Source organism: Camelus ferus, chromosome X, assembly GCF_009834535.1.
Source record: "Camelus ferus isolate YT-003-E chromosome X, BCGSAC_Cfer_1.0, whole genome shotgun sequence".
Taxonomy (NCBI): Eukaryota; Metazoa; Chordata; class Mammalia; order Artiodactyla; family Camelidae; genus Camelus; species Camelus ferus.
In genome coordinates this window covers 25,770,133-25,787,031 of record NC_045732.1, presented here as the reverse complement: position 1 = coordinate 25,787,031, position 16,899 = coordinate 25,770,133, and the positions used below count along the sequence as shown (strand labels likewise).

General features: G+C 43.6%; 1 protein-coding gene across 3 annotated transcripts; it reads right to left on the bottom strand.

The window, feature by feature from the left end:
* Positions 1–10,848: 10,848 nt before the first annotated feature.
* On the bottom strand, positions 10,849–14,251 carry LOC102521958 (melanoma-associated antigen B4). 3 transcript variants are annotated; one of them, XM_014567008.2, is made up of 2 exons: positions 13,925–14,251; positions 10,849–12,463 (listed from the first exon to the last, which is right to left on the bottom strand). In XM_014567008.2, the coding sequence occupies exons 1-2, from the start codon at positions 14,038–14,040 to the stop codon at positions 11,362–11,364; spliced, it is 1,218 nt and encodes a 405-aa protein (XP_014422494.2). In that variant the 5' UTR covers positions 14,041–14,251; the 3' UTR covers positions 10,849–11,361. The 3 variants fall into 3 exon arrangements, with proteins under 3 accessions (XP_014422494.2, XP_014422493.2, XP_006193979.2); XM_014567007.2 differs by having other exon boundaries at positions 13,877–14,050; XM_006193917.3 differs by having other exon boundaries at positions 13,884–14,050.
* Positions 14,252–16,899: the final 2,648 nt, after the last annotated feature.

Here is a 16,899-nt window from a genome sequence, read left to right as displayed (position 1 = left end):
TCCATTTATTTATTTACATTCTCAAAATGGCAGAATTATAGTGATGCAGAATAGGTCCATGGTTGTCAGATTTTAAGTTTTGGGGAGAAATGTGACTCCAAATGGGGAGCATTAGAGACTTTCTGTGTGGCAATGGAACAGTTTGGTATCCTGATTGTGGTAGTGATTGCATGAATCAATGTATGCTAAAAAAATTATAAAACTGTAACCACCCCCCTGTCAAATAGATGCATTTTAAAAGTTTGCAATCTGAATTAAATTGCGATTTACTTAATGATATTGTGCCAATATCACTTTCTGAGTTTTGATGACTGCATTATTCTATGTAAACTGATATCTTAAGTTGAAGCTGGGAAAAGGGTACATGAGAACCCTATTTTTACTTCTTTGTGAGTCTAAAATTATTTTATATAAAAGAGTTTAAAATAAATAGGATGACTACAACTCTTGGTACAATTGATAGTGTCCACCAGTGTCCAATTTTTCTCTTTTTATGAGACAGCATTTCTGAGCCCATTGAAGTTGACTGGGCCACCTGATTAGAATATGCTTCTGATAGAGGCAATGATTTGAAATGAAATGTGGAGAGATACAAAGGCAGTGGGATATAATACAATTGCTTATGAACATAGAAGCAGAGATAAGGAGTAATCTATGGTTTGTGATTGGTGGAAAAGTTCAAAGTAGAGGACAGAAAGGAAAAAATATCTGCTAAATGGAGACTATTACAGCTTTTCCAAAAAACAAAAACAAAACAAAAGATAATACAGGGAAATAATCCAGATTGCTTGCTCCCTTTATGGTTTAGCCATCTTACTTTGTTGGCATTTGCCAGCAATGGATGCAACACTCTTAGTAACATAGACATCTCATCATTCAACAGTAATGTCTCAAATAGTAAAATGAGGTTTACATTTTATTACAGATCATGTGAAGACTGTTGGAATGGCTAGTAAAAATCATTTAAAATTTTTTCAAATGTATAAATTCACAGTTATTACAATGGTGAAGATTTAGCTTTATGCCTTCATTATCCATAGCCCCCTAACCTTTTTCTAGGATGCAGTTTCCCCATCTGTACAATAAGGGGAATGAAGACTCTAGCTTAAGTCCTTTCAGATTCTGAAAACATTTATGAAACTTTATGGTGGGAGGGAGACTCGTCTATCAGAAGAGACACTAAGAACTCTCCCAAGATGGGGGAGAATGGGGCTAACATAGGAGGACACAGGAAGAAGAAAATAAAGCAAAAAAAGATTAAATTAGGAGTCTCTTCAAAAGCTCAGCAGAGCAGGAGAAACATAACACAGGAAGGCAGGTGGGCTAGAAACATACACAGTCCATGCATTCCTCTGAGCCTCTGAAACCGGCCAGTCTAGCAGAAAGCTGTGTATCTGGGATACCTGTGAAACTTCTGCTGTATTCACTGTAAGGACGAGATGAGAACAGTGTATATCAGTTACAGTGTTTCTTCTTATTATGTTTAAGGAACCAAGGGGGAAATTTTTCTGTCTGTCTGTCTGTCTGTCTCTCTCTGTCTCTGTCTCTGTCTCTGTCTCTCTCACTTCTTGAAGTATGAAAAAGAGCTGTGCTAGTATGGGCCTTGTAAATTACTTGTCATATTTTTATCTCCTTTTTGCATTGGATGTTAGAAAGGGTAGCACCAAATTTAAGACCCAAACAAAAAGAACTACACAACCAACATTTGGCAGATTACCTCCTTGTTGCCAGTTATACTCTCGTTTAAAAAATATTGTTTTAATCATTCATATTTTAAATTCTTATTATCTTACTGTAAAGTCTTTTTTATGTAAACATCCTTAAATGCTTCTGGGACTAATGGGGCACAATTATATTCATGAATAAATCAAGTAGTATTATAAAGGGGAAGAGAAAAAGTATAAGAAAATGGCATAGAAACATTTTTCAAAGAATAGAGATATAAAAGAGAAATGTAACTTTAGATGGTGTGAGGATCACTATAACTTGATGTTCAGATCAGAGTAAAATGCAGAAGAGTTAGGAAATTTGCTTGTTGAGAGATGGATGTTCAGGGACACAGAAGCTGAATATCTAATGTCTGTCTGAGAAACTCAGAAAACAGAATATTAAGCAGAAGTGGGTTTTGATATCGCTAAAAGTATAAGAAACTCTCCATGTTCAGCAAGGAATGTATAATACAGGAATTGCCGAAAGGGCGAAAATGACAGAACATATATTATAATCATGTAGAATAATAACAACTGCTTTATGATCCAGCAGTAATGTGTAACTATTTAGAAATAACAATGGGGCAGCAAATCATTTAGATCTGCGGCAGAGGCATAAGAAAGAAACAAGATGATAAAAGTGAAAAAAAGAAGGAAGGATTTTTATTTGTGAGGATGAAATGCTGGTTGAAATATAAAATGGTATTAGGGAAAATACTAGTGTCTATTCATTCTTTTTAACCTTTTTTTGAAGAATGTGAGCACATTTTTTAAAAGGAAAGGGAAAAATACTGTGAGAATTGCACTGCACACTAACATGTATTTGTCTTCTATAACGGAAAATCTGCAGAATCACCTTTGGATCAAAAGCACTTGGTAAAACTTAAGGGTTAATGAGTTACAGAAAGAAGGCCATGGTTCAAAAAACAAAGAGATCAAAAAATGTCCACTGGAGAAGAGAGAATATGATTCCTTTAAAAGGAAAAGAAAATACATGGGACAGATAATACTATGGGGAGAAATTACTTGGGCATGAAATAATATGGAGTTATATCAATGTGAGCAAAATCCTTAATGTCTTTGTTATCAGGACAATTTATTAATGAAAAGTTTGTAACAGAAAAATGTTGAGACCAGAAAATAAGTATGTGAGAGGTAGCTAACACCTGGGAAGGTAACAGCATTTATAGTAGAGAAGAATTAAGAAAGTCTTGAATCCCAGGTCCGTTTACATGATATTTACTTTGTGAAAGATACTCACGTGTTAATGTAAGAAACGCTATGTTGAATAATAAATGGTCTATGAAGGAAAATTTGTTTTATCTTCCATTGTCCTAGTGAAAATCACTAAGTAAAAAAGGTACATTTTCAGTCACTACTTAGAATTAATGGCAGCAATGAAAAAAATCACATATTTTTAAATAGCACAATTTCTTTATAAGAGCTTGGACAGCATATAAATACGACATTTATAATACCAAAAGTGATCAGTGTTATTTCTTGCTGCCAATATTAGTTGTATACAGTCCTCCATATACATATTGAATCCAATTACATCAGGGAGAATTATATATATGTGTGTGTATATATATGTATATATATATATATATATAAATATAATTTCTGCTTTTAAAAATAACTTAGAACTTTTTTCTGGAAGGGGTCCTTTAAGTTGGTTGAATGGCTATAGCCTAATACTTAGATTTTAATTTTTTTCCCTAATTATGGAAGGAGTAAATAAGCCAGAAGATGTGTGTTTATTTTCTGCGTCATGATGGTTAAATTTATGTGTCAATTCACCTGGCCCATGGGGGTCCATGGTCAAACATTATTCTGGGTGTTTCCATGAGAGTGTTTTTGGATGAGATTATCATTTAAATTGGTAGACTGAGTAAAGCAGATTGTCCTCCCTAATGTGGGCGCACCTCATACCATCAGTTGGAGGACTGAACAGAACAAAGTCTGACTCTCCCCTGAGTAATAGAGAATTCCTCCTGCCTGATTGCCTTTGAGATGTGACATTGTTTTTTCCGTGTTGTCAGACTAGAGCAGAAACATAAGCTCTTCCTGGGTTTCAAGCCTGCTGACCTTCAGACTGGACCCAAACCGTCTGCTCTCCTGTCTCCAGCTTGTCCACACACCCTGAAGATCTTGAGACTTGTCAGCCTTCATAATCATGTGAGCCAATTACTTATAATAACTCTTTCTATGTGTGTACATGAACATATATATTTAAATATATTATATAGTATATTCTACATATATAAATCATATTTTATTTCATGTATATATGTATGTGTGTGTATATATATATATATCCTATTGGTTCTGTTTCCCTGGAGAACCCTGACTAATGCAAGTATCTAAATCATATTTTGAATATTTATAGTATTTCATAATTATAAAGGAAATGCATATGTGTTTTATCAGTATTGGAAAAGATTGAAAGCATAAATAATAAAAATAAGTAATTATGTACCTTTCCACAAGCAGGAGAGGAACATTGTTGATATTTTGCTCTGAAGGTTTATACTCTCCTACTAATACATAAATGTGTCTCTATAAATATATATATATATATGCACATGCACATAATATACACTCACATACGTGTGTGTGTCTCCCATAGTCTTTCCATCCAAATTTTTATTCTAATGTGTTTTAAATGTTGGTTGGCTTGCTATTTGGGGACATTTGTATGCCATAAAAATTTAGGTTTTAGATTTGGATTATGCTACGTATGTTTCTGGAGAAGATGGAATGACAGGAAATAGATCTAGCCACATGGCTGAAACGAGTAAGAAAACAGACAAAATGACAAAACATATATGACAACCATTTTCAATACATTGGACATCTGACAAGGAAAGACAGTGACTCCTAAGACATGGAAAACAAATGAGGTGAGCCTAGGATTGCCCCAGCTTACTGCCTGAAGCCCGCAGCCCAGGGACAGGGAGCTCAGGGGAAACCTTGTCACCTTTCAGAGTTCAGGAGATAAGGCTAGGGTCAGAGGTGGACCAGGGGCTCGAGTTCACTGGACAAAGTAAGTACCAGAGGGAGAGAGCTACACAGAGAGAGAATTCCAGAGTCCACATAGGGGACTTGCTGCTCCCACCAGAGCAGAAAATCATGTCATGCCCAGGGCATCAGGGAGTACTCAGAAGTGGTTTGTCTCTGTAATGATGCAAGATTAGTCCTAGATTTATGCTGCTTTGACAATGTCTAACAAGCCTTAATAGCAAGAATTGGAAAGATCATACTTTTTCTAAGAAATTCACCTGAGTCATAGAATAAAGCTCAAGAATATGTATGTTTTGAAAAAAGCAGTGTCTAACACACTTGTGCTGGATAAGTGTGGGCAAGACCAAATATACAATATTTTGCTTCCAGTCAAAAATTGCCAGGCATGCAAAGAAGCAGGAACATACATCCACTAGGGAGAATAAAAATTAGTAAAAATTGATCTAGAAATGATATGAATGATAGAATGAGTAGATAATGACATCAAAAGAATAATTTTAACTATATTCTATATGTAAGAAACAAAAGGGAAAATGAAATGTTAGAGACATATAAAGTGTATAGCATAATGTTTCAGTCATACATGTACATATATATATTCCTTTTCATATTCTTTTTCATTATAGGTTACTACAAGATACTGAATATAGTTGCCATGCTATTCAGTAGAAACTTGTTTATCTATTTTATATATAGTAGTTAGTATTTGCAAATCTCAAACTCCCATTTTATCTCTCCCTATGCCCTTCCCCGCCTGGTAGCCGTGAGTTTGGTTTCTATGTCTGTGAGTCTGTTTCTGTTTTGTAAATATGTTCATTTGTGTCTTTTTTTTTTTTTTTTAGATTCCACATATGTGATATCATATGGTATTTTTCTTTTTCTTTCTAACTTACTTTACTTAGAATGACAATCTCCAGGTCCATCCATGTTGCTGGAAATGGCATTATTTTATTCTTTTTTATGGCCGAGTAGTATTCCATTGTATAACTATACCACAACTTCTTTATCTAGTCATCTGTCGATGGACATTTAGGTTGTTTCCACGTCTGGTCTATTGTAAATAGTGCTGCTATGAACATTGGGGTGCAGGTATCTTTTTGAATTAAGGTTCCCTCTGGATATATGCCCAGGAGTGGGATTACTGGATCATAGAGCAAGTCTATTTTTAGTCTTTTGAGGAATCTCCATACTGTTTTCCATAACGACTGCACCAAACTTTGTTCCCACCAACAGTGTAGGAGGGTTCCCTTTTCTCCACACCCTCTCTAGCATTTATCGTTTGTGGACTTTTTAATGATGGCCATTCTGACTGGTGTTACTCTGATTATTTTGATCCCAGGCAATACCACCCACACTCTTTGGATTTTTTTTTTGAAACCAGGACATATCAGAGAATATGTAGCACTCTTGTACAGAGAACACAGAAATAGCCAAAATGCTGCCTAGCATGTAAAACTAAGTACATTTTCCCATTTGAGGATATGCTATTTAATTTCAGTGTGAGGGAATCTTCCCCAATTAGAGACAACTCAGTGGTTCTAGAATTTGTGACAAGGAGGAACAACTTCCCTCCCTCCCAGCTGGGTTTCTATCCAAACCACCCCATTTTCATTTATTTCACTACCACCAAAACCCTAGATTAGAGTTTGAAAATGTACACTCAAGATAACCTAATTTTAGCACCATTTTAATGGAATGGGCTCTGGCTCTCCCCATCCAAGGCAGAGTGTGAGCTCAGTGGTTTCTTGACATCTCACTTCAGGGGTTGTTTCTTAGACATTGCCTAGATGTGATATACATAAAACACTTAGTCTGTGCCCTCTGTTCACCTGAACTGGGACAGGAGCACAGGGCCTCTTCCATTTCTGCCCCGGGTGGAGATTCCGCTCAGGTTTACCCACCATCCCAAAGAAGCTGTTAAGAGCACTTTTCCATTCCAGTCTTCAGTCTCTCAGCTCTCTGATACACAACCTAAGACTTGCCCTTTCCTCATAATTCTTGGAGCGTCACCTAGCCCCTCATTCTGCCTTACCTAAAATGACCTCCCTTTTGAGGACTTGCAGTGGCTCAGCCCCAAACTGCCTTGCCTGAGGTGACTTACACTTGACTGCTCACATCTGGAACCTCCTCCTCACACCTTCTTTTTAGTTGACCTTTAGGTTTTAGAGTATATCTCACCATCCTCCTTACGTGGCAGCAGCCCCTAGACTCTATAATTTTATGAACAGAGCCTCAGTCTTCTTTTTCTTACCATTCCCAATATTCCCATGAAGACTTCCAAAGAGCATTTGCTCAACTACTACTTGGGAATTAGACAGACAGTGAGCAGGATCTCTAATATATTATGATTTTATTTCTCCTACATTCTTGAATAAGCAGAAAAGTCCAGGCATTTTATATATAATTTTAGAAAGATTTTTTAAAAAGATAAGCCAAACCATTAATTTAACACCATTTACTGTTCTATTTCTTTGCTTTGTGGGATTCCAACTAATTTTCCTATGGAGTTTTTTCACAATTCCATGAAAACCCCTATGCCAATACCATGTTATCTTGTTCTGGATAATATAAAATACAGAAGTTTTAAAACATTTTTTAATAAATGCCAAAACTCTAACACTTAAACCTAATAAGTAACAATAAAACAGTGATGTTTGTTATTCATGAACTTAGATTCTGAGCTTTATGTACCATCTATTAAAAGAAACAGCTGAAACACACGTGCGCGCGCGCGCACACACACACACTCCTACAAGTTGCTCATGTTGGACAGGAATGTAAAAAGATAGACATTTTGTTACCTCTACCCATCTCTGCCTTCCACTACTTAGAAGTTTCACTATTCTCTTCAAACACAAAGTGAAAAATCTGCCTCACTCTTCACTAAATGTGGGAGAAGCTGCTGGACGTGGCCTTGAAACAACAGTGCTAGCCCTGGCTGCAGGTCTAGCCCACGCTCCGGTTCCTCATCTTTCAAAGCCTTTTCATACAATTGTCAGAAAACAGTACAGACAGTATCATTGTCCTTGGCCAAAACCCCCAGGACTCTCATCTTGCTGGTTTCAGTGTGGGCTCCCCACAGGGATTCATAGTGGGAAGGATCACTGTTGGGTGCCTGCTGGTATTCCAGGACTGACATTCCAGGCTGGTATACTCTTCCTGCACCAAATCTTTGGTAGTGAGCTTTTGGGGATCGCCAGATATGAAGTACCTTTTGCCATCATGTATCACCAGCACTTTCAGGAATTCTTGAATCTCCTCCTCAGTGACATGATTACCCATCATGAAGATCACATCCAGGAAACTTGCCAGACCAGTCTTGGGTGACTTTCTGTCACCACTCAGATTCCCATCATTGCTGTTGTCCAATTTGCTGACTAGGCCTTAGGAGTGATTAGTGGGGTTTACTTCAAGTCAAGGCCCAAGACCAGCTTCATTCTCTTAGAGACTCTTGAGGATCTGAAGGACACGATCCTTGTGTTTTCTCTTGACAGTCTTCAACATGTCTGCCTTCAGAATAGGCTCTTTCATTTTATAATTATCAACAATTCTGCCTTCCTGGTGAAAGGATCTTTGTGTGCTCTCCGTGGAGGCTGGGACCTGGGACGTGCTTGTACTTTCTTCATCTTGACTCTTGGCACCTTTATCTGTATTTATGCGTGAAACACCTGCAGCAGCAGTGGTGACAGATGGGGCTCTCTGAGACTCTTGGAGAATGACAGAAGCAGGAGGGCTCAGGGGAGCACCCTCAGGAACAGGAGAGAAGGGGGGGGGGACTCTTCTGCTGTGTCACATTTGTCTGAATACCCGTGGGACCCTGGGTCTCACTTTGGGCCTCGGCAGAGAGCTTACTCTTCTGATCCTGAGGCAAGGTCAGCAAGAGGATTGTGGGCAGGAAAGTAGGTGATGCCAGCACCTGGAGGAAGGAGAATGAGATGGTGTCAAAACCTTCAGCATAGAGATTCCACTTTGTCTTTAAAGAAGGCCACGTCTGCAGGTTTCCTTAAGGGCCCTGCTCTAGGAACCTGCAAGGCTCTTGTTCTTCTGGTCAGCTTGCCCTCTGAGAACCCTGTGAAGGAAGTTAGAGTGAGCCTTAGGCTGCAGACGGCCAGCCCTGCCTGGAGCTGACTAGGATGGCAGCAGGTGTTAGCAACGAGGCGCCTTTGGTTTGGAGTGGGGGTTCCTTTCAGTTCACATTTGAAACCATCATATCAACCCTTGGCAGGGCCTGGACTTTCCTTTGCTGCTCAGTTCTGTGAAGCCCTCTCTGTCCTGGGTTCTTTGGGTCCTCAGTATGATTCAAAGTCTCAACCTTGGCGCCACATAAGACACTCTCCCTTCTGTGGATCAGTTGCTGCACCTTCAGACTGAGACTCTCACCTCCTTTGGAGATGGTATGAAGTGAGAGGGATCCTCAGTTTGACAGCCCTGCCCTGGGCCTCCAAGGCTGAAAAAAAGAACAAGGTTGGACTCTTTGATGGTCTTTCTATCCAGGGGTAGGTGGACTCTTCAGTCCTCACTGAGGTTTGTTGGTTTGAATGATGGCAGGGCCTGGGGCTCCCCTTCTGTGGACCTGTCCCCTCGTAATTAAGACTTGCACCTCCCTGATACCTGATAGCAGGAATTGAAGATCACCTCATATGACCACAGCTCAAAACAGGCTCAGACCCTGTACTGGGTGGTCTCACTCTAGGTCCTCACTCAGGATCCAAAATTGGACTTACAGGAGAGCCCAAAATTTCTCCTTCTGCTGACCTGGAACTACCCTCCTCAGACAAGATCTTCACTTCTGTTACCTCTGAGTGAGGACTGATGGGAATATCTTTCTGATATCTCTGCCTGGGACCTCCCAGGGCTGGCAATAAGGAAGATTCTGGACACCCCCAACGATATGAGGTGGTTGGTCCCCACAGTTCTCAGGATGCCCTCCCTTGACTCCTGGTACAACTTAGAAATCCTCCTGCTAACCTGAGACACTTCACATCAGATTAAAGTCCTCACTTTCCTGAGACCTCAGAGGTAAAAGAAAGCATGAACTACATGTGTCCACCCATCCACATCCTCCCTGGTTTGGTAGCAAGGATGAGACTCTTTGTGGGACCCCACTGTTCTGAGGTTGATGGCCCCCTTAATACTCAGTCAGCATGTGGATTGCTCCCTCAGCACCCCCAGAGACCTCCAGACTCAGACCAACACCCTCACGTCATTGAGTCCCCTGTGCTAGAAATGAGGTGACATATCTACCCTAGTCCAGGGCTTCCCAGGGCTAGGAGATGGTGGCACTTTGTGGCTTCCTTCTGCTCCAGGTCGGTGGTCAATCCTCAATCGTCTCTCAGTATCCTCCATGTCTTGAATTAAAGCTATCCCCTCATACCAAGTCCCTCGAATTCTCTGAGACCCCCTGGGAAGAAGCGAAGTTTGCATCATCTAGCTACAATTGCCTGTTGAGGTTAACTGACTTTGCATATAAAAATGACCATATTATCACTGAATATTATCCCTTTCTTTCTGTATTCATACCTCTCATTTATTTTGATATTCTTATTGCTCTGATTATAATATTCCAACCTACAACTTTGTATATAGAGTCCTTCTTTTTATTCCCTGAGATACATTTTGGAGCAGTGAGGGTGGGAAAAAGTGAATGAAGAGACACAGAGTCGAACTCAGACTGAGAGGACTGGAAAAATGTGCACTTTAGACAAATCTAAACCAGGGATCTAGTCCCAGCTCTATCTTTCACCACACTTGTGACTAGAGAAATTTGTAAGTTATTAATCTGTGAAGGGAGACTGCTAAGCCCTATCTTGTAGGAAGATTGGAGTATACACACTGTATTATAAAGTACATGGCAAACTGATTAGGAAATAGGGGGAGATTAATAATCGGCAGTTATCATACTTATTTTGAACCCCAAAATATCAATCTGCCGGACTTTTTCTTAATCCAGTAGGTATCAGAGAATATGCAATGTTCTACAACAAACATTCTTTAATAAGCAAAGCATATCCAGGTAGATATATTTAAATATTACAAAAAAAAAACAGTAAAAGAAATAAGCAGACCAATTTTTTAACATGTAATTTTTAAAAATTTTTATTTATTTTTTCCTTCCATTCTGTGATCCCCCAAATTTTACTGTTGGATACTTTAATATTTCCATGAAAATCCTGTTCCAATATCATGCATTTTATCTTATTTGGATCATTAACGAAATATTCCATATTTCAATTTATTTTACAAATACTAAAATGGTAACTTTCAAACTTTTAAACAGCAAAAAGTATTAGAGTCATGTCATTCATACATTTATATACTGAAGCAAAATAAACCATAGATTAAAAGTAATAACATTTGAAAAAATACTAAGCATCTCTATCATCTATCATCCAGGTACCTACCTATCACCTATTTCTAACTACCTGTTACTCATGTGTTAAATGGGAAAAAAAGATACATATTTTGTTAAAACCACCACCACCCCACGACCCTATTACTTAAAAGGTTGAATGCTCCCTTAAAATTATAGGAACATTTACATTTTGTCCCCTGGACCTGTACTACCATGCACTACTTAGACGCTTGGCTGATCTCTTAAACACAAAGTGAACAAGCTGCCCCGGCTTCCCTAGACCTGGGAGGAGCTGCAGGACTTGGCCTTGGAACATGCACGGGCCTTGGCACGCGCTGCAGCCCTGACCGCAGCTCTCACCCCAGCTCTCTCCTCCTCATCTTTCAGAGCCTCCTCATACAGCTTGGGGAAGGCCCTGGGGACCGTACCATTGATCTTGGCCAGAACCTCCAGCACTTTCATCTTGGTGGTTTCAGCGTGGGCCTTCGGGCCCCACAGGAACTCATAGCGGGGAGGATCGCTGTCGGGCACCTGGCGGTACTCGAGGTACTTCTGCTGCACCAGATCTTTGGTGATGAGCCTCCTGGGCTCCCCAAAGATCAAGTGCCTCTTCCCAGGGTGGACCCCCAACGCACCGAGGAACTCCCAGACCTCCTCCTCAGTGGCACGGTTGCCCTTCATGAAGATCACGCCCAGGAGCGTCATCAGCAGACCAGACTTGGGCAGCCCCCTATCACCACTCAGATTTTCGTCGCTGGGGAGGCCCAGCTTGCAGACCAGGGCATAGGAGTGACTGCTGGGGTCGACCTCCTTCAGCTCCAGGCCAAAGACCAGCTCCAAGCGCTCAGAGACTCTCCTGAGGATCTCGGGGAAGTGCTCCTTGTACTTCCTGTTGACGATCTTCAGCAGGGCTGTCTGCGTGATGGGCTCATTGGTCTTGTACTTCTCCAGCAGGAACTGCATCAACTTGCACGCCTTCCTGGTCAGAGGATCTCTGAGAGAGCTCTGAGCGGAGCATGCTGCCTGGGAGGCGCTGGCCCTCTCCTCTTGGCTCTGGGCACCTTGCTCAGACCCCGAGCACGCACCCCCCGCCTCGGGAGAGCTGGGGGCCACGGCTCCCTCAGGCTGCTGGCTAGTGCCAGCGGCAGGGGAGCTCGGGGGAGAACCCTGAGAAACAGAAGAGGGCGAGGAGGGGGTCTCCCCCTCTGCTGCGGCAGCTTCAGTGGCCCGTGCACCCTGGAGATTCTGGGTCTCCAACCGGGCCTGGTGGCGCTTTATGCGGGCACGGCACTTGCTCTTGCGCCCCCGAGGCATGATGACACAGGTCAGGGACAGCAGCAGGCAGGACTGCGGGCAGGGAAGCAGGCGAGGAGGACACCTGGAGGAGGGACAGGGAGATGCCTGAGCACCCTCAGCAGGGAGATTCCTCCCTGGCTCTCACCAAGGCCGCCTCTGCAGGGTCCTTGAGGGCACCGCTCCAGGACCCGCAGGGCTGCCTTCTCCTGGTCAGCCTGTGCCCTGAGGACGCTGTGGACGACGTCAGACTGAGGCTTGGGCCGCAGCCAGACAGCCCTGCCTGGGCCTTACTGGGGTGACAGTGGGGGCTGGCAGGGGAGGTAGTTCCTCTCGGTCACATTCAGAGTCCGGATGACAACTGTTGGCAAGACTCCACCCCCTCCCCTCTGCTGCTCTCAAGCTGACTCTACCATCTCCCATGTGAGCCACGAGGAGGACAAGGGGGAGCACCCAGCCCACCACTGAAGGGCCCGCGACCCTCCCTTCCGCTGTCCGGTGGCTGCCCCTTCAGAACAGAGGTCTAACCTCCCTTAGACTTGAGAGAGGAAGTGATGGAAGTCTCAGCCTGACAGTCCTTTCCTGGGCTTTTAAGGGTTGACAGGAGGGGACAGGCCACATTCTCTGGTCCCTTCTCTTCAGGGTGGGGGACTGGCCTAGTCCTCACTGGGGGTCCTCCCTGGACCGCTGGTGCAGCCTGGAGCTGCTCTCTCTGGCCTGAGGGCTGTCCACTCCCACCAATGGCAGCACCTCCTGGAGACTCATCTGGGGGAAGGGAGGGTGACTGCGGAGCCCCAGCGGCCAGAGTGTGACCCAGCCTGCAGCCTGCAGCAGACAGGTCGAGGCCCTGTGGCTGACGCTCGCCCCTCCACACCGTGCCTCACTCGAGCCCCTCCCCTCGCAGACAGCAGCCTCACTTCTCAGTGTTTGGCTGGCAGGAAGTGGCTGGCGTCGGGGAGGGATCCGAGGGGCCCTTGTTACGGGGAGGGTGGTCTCACAGGCCTGCGGGACTCACCCTGAGTCTCCCCAGGCCCAGAAACACCCCCCGCCCCGTGCTGCCAGGCCGCCAGCCCCTCAGACCAGGCCCCGCCTCCCGCCTCCCGCCTCCCGCCTCTCGCCTCTCCGAGCACGAGGTGAGGGCGCCCGGCCTCAGCCCTCAGCCCTGCCCCGACCCCCAGGCCGCTGTCAGGAGCACGGTCTGCGGCCCCCGCTCCCGGGTGTGGGGTCCCCTCGGTGCTCCCGCAGGGTCTCTCCTTCACTCCGGAGGGCCTGGGGCTCCCCCTCTACTGAGCTGAGCCGGGCTCCACCAGCCTGGGACCAAGGCCTCCTCCCCGGCACCCCGCGGGGAAGTGAGGGGACTCTGGGCCTAACAGCCACGCGGGGTCCTCCGGGGCCCAGAGCAGGGGCGGGAGGGCACGGCCTGGCGGGCCGCCTCTTCTGGGGGGCAAAGGGACCCGGGGTGTCGGGGGCGTGTCCCCGCCTTCGTAACTCAGGATACCTCACACCTGGACACCTGACAGGACGCGGGGCTCCTCCCTCTGCTCACCCTGGGCGGCAGCTCTCAGGAATGGCGTCAGGCCCTGAGTGTGGTGACAGGGCCGTCGCTTTGGCTTCCGGTCGCGCACATCCGGGCCTCTGGGAGGACAGCAGGGGCGCGGCCATGGGGGCGGGGTTCCGGGGGAGAGCCGGCGGGTCGAGGAGCGTGTGCACCTTCCGTGGGCTCTCAGCGGGTCCTGGGGCTTCTCCCTCTGCTGAGCTGAGTCCGCTGGGCGCAGACCGTGCCTCTCACTTCCCTCGGGTACCCCAGCAGGAAGTGTTTGGGGCCTGAGCCTAGCAGCCATGTCTGGGGCCTTCAAGACTGACAGTCGGGAGCTCTCTGGGCCCCTCTTTTTGGTGGGTGCTCCTCTCAGTCCTCTCTCAGGGTCGTCCCTTGACTGCCAGCAGGTGCTGGTCTACCTCCCATCTGCCGACCCGAGGCCAAGGCCTCAACATCAAAGACATCAGCTCCCTGAGCCTCCTGGTGTGAAGTGCAGGTACATCTCATCTGGCCACACCTGCCTGGAGCCTCCTGATGCTGAGGTGAGGAGGATGGCGGGGAGAGTCTGTGGGATCCCATGTCTTCTTTGGAGTGGAGCCGCTCAGTCCTCACACTGACTGCTGGCAGGGCCTGGGGTTCCTTCCTGCTCTGGCATGAATCTATCCCTGTCCCCAACCATGGCCCTCAAAATCCCAGAGGAGTTAGTAAAGGGGCTCCTTAGTTTGACAGTTCTCTTTGTTGACATCAGGTGCATAATCCAAAAGTTTCAAAAGTGAATTTCTGTCCTTATGTGCATTTGCTGTTGTCAACGAAAATAATCAATAAACAATCTATACTAGGAATAGAAAAAAGTTTTACTGAAGCCAAACTGAGGGCTATTATAGCCTGGAAGACATCTTCTCAGATAACTCTGAGGAACTGCTTCATAGAAGCATGGTTTTCAGCACAGGTTCATGACTTGTCAGAACAGAAAACATCAAACAATTCGGAGATTCAATTCTTCAAGGTTTCAGTAAAAATAGATCAGCACATATACAGTGAATCAGTATGACTTGGCATTTGGGAAGGGAGTCTTATCATCAAAGCAGTACCAGCCTTGGCATCTCAGGAAGGGAGGCATTTAATCTTTATTTTTAACATGGGCATTTTCTACCTCTGGTCAGTGCACCCTTTTTCTTTAATAATTAAAGCAGATGTACAACATATATTTGATAGGCCCCAATTAGGCTGTTTTAGTTAGCATAAAATTCAGATTAAGTCATGTATAAGTCAGAATGACTTGTCCATTCTTCTGTTACTGAATTCAGATTCGGCTGCTCGCTGCTCAAAAGCTAATAATTCGAGGTGCAAGTCTCAGTAGAAACGAAAAGTCCTTTAATCAGAAAAGCTAACAATCTAGGGAGATGGTAGACTCCTATCCAGAGATCAGCTCCTAAGATTCTTCTCAGCCATAACAGTTTTTAAAGGAAAAATTGGGGGGAAGAATCTCAGTTACTCATCAAGGCAGGAGGTTGAGTTCCACCTTATTCTCCTTTGCGTGCATACTAGCTGACTCTCCCTTCAGATGTGATCTTGCTGGAGTGATCTGCCTGCAGGATTGCTGAGGGGGCTGTTGGGAGTAGAGAGCTAATCCTTCTTCAACTGCTTCATTTTTCATTCTTTCTTCTTTTTATCTAGGAAAAGAATCAACAAGTTAGGCAAGGCATGGTGTGCACTTAGGATAGTACAAATCCGGAGTTAGTTTCAATTGCTTAGTGATCTCCTTCTTATGATTAGGTTCTTTTAAGGTTAGAGAAGAACAGAAATAGGTGAACAGGAAAGGGTCAAAAGAGCTACATTCACCTCAATGTGTGAAAATTTCTTTTCTCAGTGTGATATTTCTATTCTATTTTAGTCCATGCCTGATAGCCTGTTAAGATGATAATTTAGAAAGGCCAGTCATCCACTAACGAATTTTCAGATGGTTATTAACACAGCCTGTGGACTGTACTGCCATATCCAACCCAAACTTTGATGCTGTCCTGATATTACCCCGTGGTCCTGCCATACAAGCTCTGAAATGCTGCCTCAGATTCCTTCAGTCAAATAGTAGAAATTCATCATCCCAAGGCACATTGGAAGAATCAAGGGCCAAACTTTAAAGCCTTTTCTCCAGTCAATTCTGTCATCTGCCTCTCTTGCAGGTACAGACCTGTTTCAACTGCAGGGCGTGCCCCCACCTGCCGGCACATGGATTCTAGTTCAATGGAGACTTCTTGTCCCTCAAGGATTACTTAGTTTTTGTGTTTCTGCTTTCGTTAATGTCTTTTCTTTATTTCTTTTAAATTTTTCTGTGGTTGATATAGGTCACAGGAAACAGCAGCCATGGTTTGATTGTTATCTCAGCTGCTATGGGTAAGGTATTAAATCTGTAAATGAATTAAGGAGAGTTGATATTCTTAGAATATCTGTTCCTCACGAATACATACAATATATGGTTCTAGTTGAGAATTCTTTTTCCTGAGTCTATTAGGAAACTCTTATTATTGCCTCCATAAAGATTGTATACACTTTTATAAGATTTCTTTCTAGGTACATTTTTTATATTGTTGCTGTTGTCTGTGGTATAAATTCCATTGCATGATCTAAGTAATTGTTGATTTTTTTGAGGCCAGTTTCCTGATTTTGCTTTGATCTTTTTTACCAGGTTTCTGAAGTTCCTTATATGTTTGACTATTTCTCTGTGCTTATTCCCTTGGATTTTTAGTTAGAGGAGCAAATTGTTACCATTACTATCTTTTGCTTTTCATTATTCATAACTTATTTTTTTATATTCTTGTATATAGCTCTGTACTGGGTATATATTCTTGTCCATATTTTTTTCTAGTTTTTTAATTAATAGACTTTTTTAAAGAACAGATTTAGGATTACAAGAAATTAAGCAAATAGTACAAAGAGTTCCCATATAGCCACTGTCTTCCTCCGTTAGTGTCTTCTATTATTCA

Excerpts from the sequence above, each read along its gene's own strand:
- LOC102521958 (XM_014567008.2), bottom strand. The coding sequence starts at position 14,040 with ATGGCCGCGCCCCTGCTGTCCTCCCAGAGGCCCGGATGTGCGCGACCG. Across the intron at positions 12,464-13,924 it reads CCTGAGAGCTGCCGCCCAGG|GTGTCCTCCTCGCCTGCTTC; the intron begins GTGAGCAGAGGG and ends TCCCTCCTCCAG.